Source organism: Electrophorus electricus, chromosome 20 (genome assembly GCF_041902795.1).
Source record: "Electrophorus electricus isolate QZ-2024a chromosome 20, ASM4190279v1, whole genome shotgun sequence".
Taxonomy (NCBI): Eukaryota; Metazoa; Chordata; class Actinopteri; order Gymnotiformes; family Gymnotidae; genus Electrophorus; species Electrophorus electricus.
The window spans coordinates 17,685,027-17,696,941 of record NC_137516.1 but is presented as its reverse complement, the minus strand read 5'-3'; the positions used below and the strand labels follow the sequence as shown (position 1 = coordinate 17,696,941).

The following is an 11,915-nucleotide window of genomic DNA, read 5'->3' as shown; positions in this document are numbered from 1 at the left end:
CAATAGAGTGCATTCATGTGTCCCTTCTTACGCTTGCTGCACTGGTCTGTAATATAAGTGATACATTCATCTGATCACTCATTCCCGAGCTCCATGTCCTAAGGCTAAAAGTTTCCAATCGAGATCAAAACAGGTGGACAGACTGCCAGTGAGTTCAAACCTATACCACACAGCTATAACAAACCTGGCAGCTAAAATGTATACAGTATAATGGCAGTGACTGGCTTACTGAACAAAGGAAACGTTAATAGCATCTTATGCCCCTGGCAAGCAGAACCAGTGCTGTGCAAAGTAATGTGCATGTAAGCAAAAGGAAAGGTCATTTTTTAATGTGCAACCAAATGATCAAATTACTTATGTATTAATGCACACTGAAGACAGACCATGGCATCATAGTACAGTATGCAGTCGCAAAAATGAAAGCGATCCAAGTTCCTTTATACACAGAGTCATTGTAAATAGAAAAGGAAGTTAAGAGATGAGAGGCATCTGAGCAGTCTCTTTGCCTTTTGCAAACACTGTCACAGCAGACTACAGTCTACGAGGCTATTCAAGCACTCATGCGATAAAACAAAACTTCTAGGCATGCAATTAGAAGAACAGACAGTATCAAATCAACAGCAAGGCCAACATTACAGCGGGTAATGTGTCCCACCTTTCTCCTCACTCCCTCTCTCCTCGTCTTCCTGCTCCTACTCTCCACTCTCACTTTCCCTCTCCTCACTGGATCACTTTGCCCACCTGACCCATTCCGTCAGTTTCCACTGGTGGATGACATCTCTCTTCGGCACGATGCTGCACAACCATAGCCCCGACAAGTCACTATGATACAGTTAGAAGGGACGACAGATAGGTAACGCTCCTCTACAAGAAGAAATCAGCAGTGGTGTGGGAGGATTATTCTGTTAATCACACATGGGAAGACCGACAGGACAGCTGTGGGGGTGGGGGTGGGGGGGGGCAACTGGTCACTCTCTTCCACTCCTATCCGGAGGCGTTGATGTAGAGCTGAGTCTGCAAGATGTAGTCAATCACAGGCTGACACAGGTATTCCACCACATGGCCGTCTCCATGCTGGAGAGCCAGTCTGCAGGGAAATGAGAAGATTGGGTGATGGACAGAGACTCACAGCTCGGAGACGGACAGAGACTCACAGTCTCCAAATAAAAAAGACAGTGCACCATGAAAAGAAGAGGAAGGTTTATCTGTGCCAAATGAACACATCCTGCAGGGCTGGCTAGATCTGAAATACACATTACACTCCTACACAGCAGCTACACTTCTGAACTACACATTAGCATACTGTGTTACGCTGCTGATCTACACATTAGCGTAGTGTGTTACGCTGCTGATCTACACATTAGCGTACTGTGTTACGCTGCTGATCTACACATTAGCGTACTGTGTTACGCTGCTGATCTACACATTAGCGTACTGTGTTACGCTGCTGATCTACACATTAGCGTACTGTGTTACGCTGCTGATCTACACATTAGCGTACTGTGTTACGCTGCTGATCTACACATTAGCGTACTGTGTTACGCTGCTGATCTACACATTAGAGTACTGTGTTACGCTGCTGATCTACACATTAGAGTGCTGTGGTACGCTGCTGATCTACACATTAGAGTGCTGTGTTACGCTGCTGATCTACACATTAGAGTACTGTGTTACGCTGCTGATCTACACATTAGAGTACTGTGTTACGCTGCTGATCTACACATTAGAGTACTGTGTTATGCTGCTGATCTACACATTAGCGTAGTGTGTTATGCTGCTGATCTACACATTAGCGTAGTGTGTTATGCTGCTGATCTACACATTAGAGTACTGTGTTATGCTGCTGAACTACACATTTGAGTACTGTGTTATGCTGCTGATCAACACATTAGAGTACTGTGTTATGCTGCTGATCTACACATTAGAGTACTGTGTTATGCTGCTGATCTACACATTAGCATAGTGTGTTATGCTGCTGATCTACACATTAGCGTAGTGTGTTACGCTGCTGATCTACACATTAGCGTAGTGTGTTACGCTGCTGATCTACACATTAGAGTACTGTGTTACGCTGCTGAACTACACATTAGAGTATTGTGTTATGCTGCTGAACTACACATTAGAGTGCTGTGTTATGCTGCTGAACTACACATTAGAGTGCTGTGTTATGCTGCTGAACTACACATTAGCGTACTGTGTTATGCTGCTGAACTACACATTAGCGTACTGTGTTATGCTGCTGATCTACACATTAGCATACTGTGTTACGCTGCTGATCTACACATTAGCGTAGTGTGTTACGCTGCTGATCTACACATTAGCGTACTGTGTTACGCTGCTGATCTACACATTAGCGTACTGTGTTACGCTGCTGATCTACACATTAGCGTACTGTGTTACGCTGCTGATCTACACATTAGCGTACTGTGTTACGCTGCTGATCTACACATTAGCGTACTGTGTTACGCTGCTGATCTACACATTAGCGTACTGTGTTACGCTGCTGATCTACACATTAGCGTACTGTGTTACGCTGCTGATCTACACATTAGAGTACTGTGTTACGCTGCTGATCTACACATTAGAGTACTGTGTTACGCTGCTGATCTACACATTAGAGTGCTGTGGTACGCTGCTGATCTACACATTAGAGTGCTGTGTTACGCTGCTGATCTACACATTAGAGTACTGTGTTACGCTGCTGATCTACACATTAGAGTACTGTGTTACGCTGCTGATCTACACATTAGAGTACTGTGTTATGCTGCTGATCTACACATTAGCGTAGTGTGTTATGCTGCTGATCTACACATTAGCGTAGTGTGTTATGCTGCTGATCTACACATTAGAGTACTGTGTTATGCTGCTGAACTACACATTTGAGTACTGTGTTATGCTGCTGATCAACACATTAGAGTACTGTGTTATGCTGCTGATCTACACATTAGAGTACTGTGTTATGCTGCTGATCTACACATTAGCATAGTGTGTTATGCTGCTGATCTACACATTAGCGTAGTGTGTTATGCTGCTGATCTACACATTAGCGTAGTGTGTTACGCTGCTGATCTACACATTAGAGTACTGTGTTACGCTGCTGAACTACACATTAGAGTATTGTGTTATGCTGCTGAACTACACATTAGAGTGCTGTGTTATGCTGCTGAACTACACATTAGAGTGCTGTGTTATGCTGCTGAACTACACATTAGCGTACTGTGTTATGCTGCTGAACTACACATTAGCGTACTGTGTTATGCTGCTGATCTACACATTAGAGTACTGTGTTATGCTGCTGATCTACACATTAGAGTACTGTGTTATGCTGCTGATCTACACATTAGAGTACTGTGTTATGCTGCTGATCTACACATTAGAGTACTGTGTTATGCTGCTGAACTACACATTAGAGTACTGTGTTATGCTACTGATCTACACATTAGAGTACTGTGTTATGCTGCTGATCTACACATTAGAGTACTGTGTTACGCTGCTGATCTACACATTAGAGTACTGTGTTACGCTGCTGATCTACACATTAGAGTACTGTGTTACGCTGCTGATCTACACATTAGAGTGCTGTGGTACGCTGCTGATCTACACATTAGAGTGCTGTGTTACGCTGCTGATCTACACATTAGAGTACTGTGTTACGCTGCTGATCTACACATTAGAGTACTGTGTTACGCTGCTGATCTACACATTAGAGTACTGTGTTATGCTGCTGATCTACACATTAGCGTAGTGTGTTATGCTGCTGATCTACACATTAGCGTAGTGTGTTATGCTGCTGATCTACACATTAGAGTACTGTGTTATGCTGCTGAACTACACATTTGAGTACTGTGTTATGCTGCTGATCAACACATTAGAGTACTGTGTTATGCTGCTGATCTACACATTAGAGTACTGTGTTATGCTGCTGATCTACACATTAGCGTAGTGTGTTATGCTGCTGATCTACACATTAGCGTAGTGTGTTATGCTGCTGATCTACACATTAGCGTAGTGTGTTACGCTGCTGATCTACACATTAGAGTACTGTGTTACGCTGCTGAACTACACATTAGAGTATTGTGTTATGCTGCTGAACTACACATTAGAGTGCTGTGTTATGCTGCTGAACTACACATTAGAGTACTGTGTTATGCTGCTGATCTACACATTAGAGTACTGTGTTATGCTGCTGATCTACACATTAGAGTACTGTGTTATGCTGCTGATCTACACATTAGAGTACTGTGTTATGCTGCTGATCTACACATTAGAGTACTGTGTTATGCTGCTGATCTACACATTAGCGTAGTGTGTTATGCTGCTGAACTACACATTAGCGTACTGTTTTATGCTGCTGAACTACACATTAGCGTACTGTGTTACGCTGCTGATCTACACATTAGCGTAATGTGTTACGGTGCTGAGCTACACATTAGAGTACTGTGTTACGCTGCTAATCTACACATTAGCGTACTGTGTTACGCTGCTGATCTATACATTAGAGTACTGTGTTACGCTGCTGATCTATACATTAGAGTACTGTGTTACGCTGCTGATCTACACATTAGCATAGTGTGTTATGCTGCTGATCTACACATTAGCATAGTGTGTTATGCTGCTGATCTACACATTAGCATAGTGTGTTATGCTGCTGATCTACACATTAGCGTAGTGTGTTATGCTGCTGATCTACACATTAGCGTAGTGTGTTATGCTGCTGATCTACACATTAGAGTACTGTGTTATGCTCCTGAACTACACATTAGAGTACTGTGTTATGCTGCTGATCTACACATTAGCGTACTGTGTTATGCTGCTGATCTACACATTAGCGTACTGTGTTATGCTGCTGAACTACACATTAGCGTACTGTGTTATGCTGCTGATCTACACATTAGAGTACTGTGTTATGCTGCTGATCTACACATTAGAGTACTGTGTTATGCTGCTGATCTACACATTAGCGTACTGTGTTATGCTGCTGATCTACACATTAGCGTACTGTGTTATGCTGCTGATCTACACATTAGAGTACTGTGTTATGCTGCTGATCTACACATTAGAGTACTGTGTTATGCTGCTGATCTACACATTAGAGTACTGTGTTATGCTGCTGATCTACACATTAGCGTAGTGTGTTACGCTGCTGATCTACACATTAGCGTAGTGTGTTACGCTGCTGATCTACACAGAGTACTGTGTTACGCTGCTGAACTACACATTAGAGTACTGTGTTATGCTGCTGAACTACACATTAGAGTGCTGTGTTATGCTGCTGAACTACACATTAGAGTGCTGTGTTATGCTGCTGAACTACACATTAGCGTGCTGTGTTATGCTGCTTAACTACACATTAGCGTACTGTGTTATGCTGCTGAACTACACATTAGCGTACTGTGTTATGCTGCTGAACTACACATTAGCGTACTGTGTTATGCTGCTGATCTACACATTAGAGTACTGTGTTATGCTGCTGATCTACACATTAGAGTACTGTGTTATGCTGCTGATCTACACATTAGCGTAGTGTGTTATGCTGCTGATCTACACATTAGCGTAATGTGTTACGGTGCTGAGCTACACATTAGAGTACTGTGTTACACTGCTAATCTACACATTAGCGTACTGTGTTACGCTGCTGATCTACACATTAGCGTACTGTGTTATGCTGCTGAACTACACATTAGCGTACTGTGTTATGCTGCTGAACTACACATTAGCGTACTGTGTTATGCTGCTGAACTACACATTAGAGTGCTGTGTTATGCTGCTGAACTACACATTAGAGTGCTGTGTTATGCTGCTGAACTACACATTAGCGTACTGTGTTATGCTGCTGAACTACACATTAGCGTACTGTGTTATGCTGCTGAACTACACATTAGCGTACTGTGTTATGCTGCTGAACTACACATTAGCGTACTGTGTTATGCTGCTGATCTACACATTAGAGTACTGTGTTATGCTGCTGATCTACACATTAGAGTACTGTGTTATGCTGCTGATCTACACATTAGAGTACTGTGTTATGCTGCTGAACTACACATTAGAGTACTGTGTTATGCTGCTGAACTACACATTAGAGTACTGTGTTATGCTGCTGATCTACACATTAGAGTACTGTGTTATGCTGCTGATCTACACATTAGCGTAGTGTGTTATGCTGCTGATCTACACATTAGCGTAGTGTGTTATGCTGCTGATCTACACATTAGCGTAGTGTGTTATGCTGCTGATCTACACATTAGCGTAGTGTGTTATGCTGCTGATCTACACATTAGCGTAGTGTGTTATGCTGCTGAACTACACATTAGAGTGCTGTGTTACGCTGCTGATCTACACATTAGAGTACTGTGTTACGCTGCTGATCTACACATTAGCGTAATGTGTTACGGTGCTGAGCTACACATTAGAGTACTGTGTTACGCTGCTAATCTACACATTAGCGTACTGTGTTATGCTGCTGATCTACACATTAGCGTACTGTGTTATGCTGCTGAACTACACATTAGCGTACTGTGTTATGCTGCTGAACTACACATTAGCGTACTGTGTTATGCTGCTGAACTACACATTAGCATACTGTGTTATGCTGCTGATCTACACATTAGAATACTGTGTTATGCTGCTGATCTACACATTAGAGTACTGTGTTATGCTGCTGATCTACACATTAGCGTAGTGTGTTATGTTGCTGATCTACACATTAGCGTAGTGTGTTATTCTGCTGATCTACACATTAGCGTACTGTGTTATGCTGCTGAACTACACATTAGAGTACTGTGTTATGCTGCTGAACTACACATTAGCGTACTGTGTTATGCTGCTGAACTACACATTAGAGTGCTGTGTTATGCTGCTGAACTACACATTAGAGTGCTGTGTTATGCTGCTGAACTACACATTAGCGTACTGTGTTATGCTGCTGATCTACACATTAGCGTAGTGTGTTATGCTGCTGATCTACACATTAGCGTAGTGTGTTATGCTGCTGATCTACACATTAGCGTAGTGTGTTATGCTGCTGAACTACACATTAGAGTGCTGTGTTACGCTGCTGATCTACACATTAGAGTACTGTGTTACGCTGCTGATCTACACATTAGCGTAATGTGTTACGGTGCTGAGCTACACATTAGAGTACTGTGTTACGCTGCTAATCTACACATTAGCGTACTGTGTTATGCTGCTGATCTACACATTAGCGTACTGTGTTATGCTGCTGAACTACACATTAGCGTACTGTGTTATGCTGCTGAACTACACATTAGCGTACTGTGTTATGCTGCTGAACTACACATTAGCATACTGTGTTATGCTGCTGATCTACACATTAGAATACTGTGTTATGCTGCTGATCTACACATTAGAGTACTGTGTTATGCTGCTGATCTACACATTAGCGTAGTGTGTTATGTTGCTGATCTACACATTAGCGTAGTGTGTTATTCTGCTGATCTACACATTAGCGTACTGTGTTATGCTGCTGAACTACACATTAGAGTACTGTGTTATGCTGCTGAACTACACATTAGCGTACTGTGTTATGCTGCTGAACTACACATTAGAGTGCTGTGTTATGCTGCTGAACTACACATTAGAGTGCTGTGTTATGCTGCTGAACTACACATTAGCGTACTGTGTTATGCTGCTGATCTACACATTAGAGTACTGTGTTATGCTGCTGATCTACACATTAGCGTAGTGTGTTATGCTGCTGATCTACACATTAGCGTAGTGTGTTATGCTGCTGATCTACACATTAGCGTAGTGTGTTATGCTGCTGATCTACACATTAGCGTAGTGTGTTATGCTGCTGAACTACACATTAGAGTGCTGTGTTACGCTGCTGATCTACACATTAGAGTACTGTGTTACGCTGCTGATCTACACATTAGCGTAATGTGTTACGGTGCTGAGCTACACATTAGAGTACTGTGTTACGCTGCTAATCTACACATTAGCGTACTGTGTTATGCTGCTGATCTACACATTAGCGTACTGTGTTATGCTGCTGAACTACACATTAGCGTACTGTGTTATGCTGCTGAACTACACATTAGCGTACTGTGTTATGCTGCTGATCTACACATTAGAATACTGTGTTATGCTGCTGATCTACACATTAGAGTACTGTGTTATGCTGCTGATCTACACATTAGCGTAGTGTGTTATGCTGCTGATCTACACATTAGCGTAGTGTGTTATGCTGCTGATCTACACATTAGAGTACTGTGTTATGCTGCTGAACTACACATTAGAGTACTGTGTTATGCTGCTGATCTACATATTAGAGTACTGTGTTATGGTGCTGATCTACACATTAGCGTAGTGTGTTATGCTGCTGATCTACACATTAGAGTACTGTGTTATGCTGCTGAACTACACATTAGAGTACTGTGTTATGCTGCTGAACTACACATTAGAGTACTGTGTTATGCTGCTGAACTACACATTAGAGTGCTGTGTTATGCTGCTGATATACACATTAGAGTACTGTGTTATGCTGCTGAACTACACATTAGAGTACTGTGTTATGCTGCTGAACTACACATTAGATTGCTGTGTTATGCTGCTGATCTACACATTAGAGTACTGTGTTATGCTGCTGATATACACATTAGCGTACTGTGTTATGCTGCTCGACTACACATTAGCGTACAGTGTTATGCTGCTCGACTACACATTAGAGTACTGTGTTACACTGCTGATCTACACATTAGCGTAGTGTGTTACGCTGCTGAACTACACATTAGCGTACTGTTATGCTGCTAGTTTTTCTGCTTTCCAGTGTTTGCTTAAGTTGACGTAGGACTGTATGTAATTTCTTACCTGCTCTTTGTTGAACTGACAACTGACATTGGATGGTTGAGATCATCCTTCACTACGATGATGTTGTCCTGTAATAATAAAGATTCAGCTGGTTAACAAAAGTTACAATTATGTGCAGCTTCAGTTTACACCAGCAATAAGTACACAAATCCACAACATTCATAGTGTGACCACATTAAAAAGGATGGTGCATATTAAAAAGGATGGTGCATATTAAAAAGCTGCTGTAGCCACCTTGTACTTGCGGAGGATAGAGGAGTGATTCATTATCCGTTCTGTGTCGGCTCTGTCTCGTGGGACCACCACTATTCCAAAATCCCCCACAATCACCTCCATCTTCAAACACACAGCACAAACACACACAGACAGCTTAGGGTTTTGGTTTGCAGACTGACAGTAATGTTACATACATAGGTATCTGTAAGAAACATGGTAGATTTCTTATAAAATAAATCCCCTACTGCATATGGATGTCTGTTATTTTACCACTGGAAGACTTTGTGATTGTTTTTTTTTCTATTTGTGTGTGTGTGTGTGTGTGTGTGTGTCTGTGTGTGCGCGTGCGTGTGTGCGTGACTTACATCACTTTCATTCCACAGACCTGGAATGCAGAAAGACTCTAACAGATCACTGCCACACAGGAGCAGGATACGCAACTCTACACAGCACAGCAGAGTTACAAAATGCAACACACCAAAACACAACAAATACAGAACATTTGTAAAAAGCATGGCACATCAACAATGGGAAGAGTGACATTCATGAAAGGAATACGAATTAAATACTTATTTAACCAAACAAAACAACAGTTCTGCACTGCTTTCAGGCAACTTGCTAATAAATGCCAAACACACTCTACAGATGCCAAAGATACTTCAGTGTGTTATCCTCTAATCTGCTACTGTTTGAAGACCGTGTCTGGGGGAAAATGGATGTGTGTGTCTTGACCAACTTAGACTGCCTACCTCTGATTCATGGTGACACCATATGGCAATGTAGAACCCACAGTACAAGACAGAACAAAAGACAGAGCAAATCCATATACTCACCAATCTCCTCATAGCGCACTGCAGTGCCGAGGTTGGCGTTCTCATCTGTTTGAACAAAGAGCCCTTAGTCACCATGACTGATTTATTGGAACTCACACTGATCATGTAAAATGTGCAATTATCGTCCAAAATGCTCATTAATAATGCAGAAATGCAGAATGATTATGGAGGGTTGGGAGTCAGCGGGACAGCTCTTTACACATACAGCAAAATGCAGCTTGCACTGGCTTTAATGACATTAATATCTGAACACATATCAAACTGAATACAAAAGCTGATTCTACAATAAAGGGGTAGCATCTAATACTAAAGCTTATGTCAAAGTCAATAATAAAGACAAGGGACAGAGTTGCGCGTGTATGTGTATAAATATTTGTGTGTACGTGTGTGCATAAGTGAGTGTGTGTGTGTGTGCATATAGGTGATGTGTGTACTGCAGGTCTGGATATGTAATGTGAGTGGACCTCTGGTACACACCAACAAAAGTGAAGCGCTCCGCAGGGGGGCGAACGCAGCAGATTTTGCCCAGACTCTCACTCATCTTGCCCCAGAGCTTAACTAGACACAGAAACAGAGAGAGGGGAGAGACATATTAGGTCTATATGACATATACACCAGACAGCTAACGTCAAAGTGACTGTGCAGAGACGCATTGAGAAAGACTCTGACTGGCTGTGGGCTTGTCCACTGTGTTGCGGTTCTGACAGATAGCAGAAGTGGTGTTCTGGGGCTGGCCAATGACAGGAGTCGTGGAGGGAGAGTTCACGTTTGAAAGAATACATCCTGTCACTCTCTGTGAGGAAACAAAACAACACTATATTCAGTGCTAAGCTGAAAATGATCATTTTACCAATATTTTTAATAGCAAGGCAATGCAGATTTTAAAGGTGACTGCTGTAAATGGCTCGTGTTAGTGGTTGGTGTTAGTAGTTGATGGTAATGGTGTGGTTTAGTGGATATTAGCAGTTTATGTTAGTGGCTGTTAGTGGTTGATGTTAGTGTTCGGTGTTAGTGGTTGTTGGTTGAGGTTGGTGAATTTGGCTAGTATTAATGGCTGGTATTAATGACTTGTATTAGAGGTTGGTGTTAGCATATGTTGCTCTTGCTTTGTTAGTGGTTGTTGAGAGGAGGGCCTCAGACCTTCATGAGATCTCGGTGATGTTCCAGCACACTGCAGGTTGTCTGCCAGGTGTCCTGATAACACTCCCATGGGTCCACCCTGTGAAATAAAAAATGATCAATGTTTTCTTCTAGCTATTATGTCATGCTCCAGAATGTCTAGAACTACATAGGAACATCTAGAACTACATAGGAAAATTGTACAATTTACACTAGATTTAGAAGTGTTCTGACTGACAGTTACCTGATCCAATCAGAGGACTGCACTGCCAACTGACACATGTTGAGGCGGTGTCTGCTAGGCACAAGACCCTGGCAAAAGTAGGAATGGAATATTATATTTTTATATATATATATATATATATATATATATATATATACACACACACACACACACACACACACACACACACACACACACACATATATATATATATATAAATAAAATTTCCCAAATAACAAGCAAAATCAAATCACACTATCCAAAAGTTCAGAACAACACCATATATTTATATCACTGTTTGTAGGGTGACATAAATGAGCTCAGAGGGGTTAATATTTGACGGGAACTGTGTTTTATAAACATTTTTAAATTCATTTTTATTGTTGTTACTGGGACAGAGAAGGGTAAGATTGACAATTTTTCATTAATACCAGAGGCCACACAGATGAGGTAGCTTTATTAGCTGTTATCATCAGTTTATGTGTACCAGACTGATCAGTGGTACTCAGTCCTTCTTCAGACACTACATGTTTATAGCTGTATCCACACATTTGATGCATGAGGGCAGACACGCAGACATTTTAGATCGAACACCATTCATTTCAGTCGTTACATTTTTGACTGACCACCATTGGTTCTATTAGCTACGTTTGATTCAGTGGACAATTTCAAATGGTCTTCATAGTTAAAAGGCA

The 11,915-nt window shown here is 41.8% G+C and overlaps 1 protein-coding gene across 2 annotated transcripts in view; it reads right to left on the bottom strand.

Moving 5' to 3' along the window:
* Positions 1-313: 313 nt before the first annotated feature.
* nmnat2 (nicotinamide nucleotide adenylyltransferase 2) overlaps positions 314-11,915 on the bottom strand; it is a 15,626-nt gene continuing 4,024 nt past the window's right edge. For both annotated transcript variants that reach the window (XM_027011372.3, XM_035536025.2), the window contains 9 exons: positions 11,242-11,309; positions 11,019-11,097; positions 10,548-10,671; positions 10,356-10,436; positions 9,879-9,923; positions 9,411-9,487; positions 9,064-9,165; positions 8,830-8,897; positions 314-1,087 (listed from right to left, as the gene is read on the bottom strand). In XM_027011372.3, coding sequence (XP_026867173.2) covers positions 985-1,087; positions 8,830-8,897; positions 9,064-9,165; positions 9,411-9,487; positions 9,879-9,923; positions 10,356-10,436; positions 10,548-10,671; positions 11,019-11,097; positions 11,242-11,309 — 747 coding nt within the window. In that variant the 3' untranslated portion in view covers positions 314-984. The remainder of the gene's footprint in view (positions 1,088-8,829; positions 8,898-9,063; positions 9,166-9,410; positions 9,488-9,878; positions 9,924-10,355; positions 10,437-10,547; positions 10,672-11,018; positions 11,098-11,241; positions 11,310-11,915) is intronic.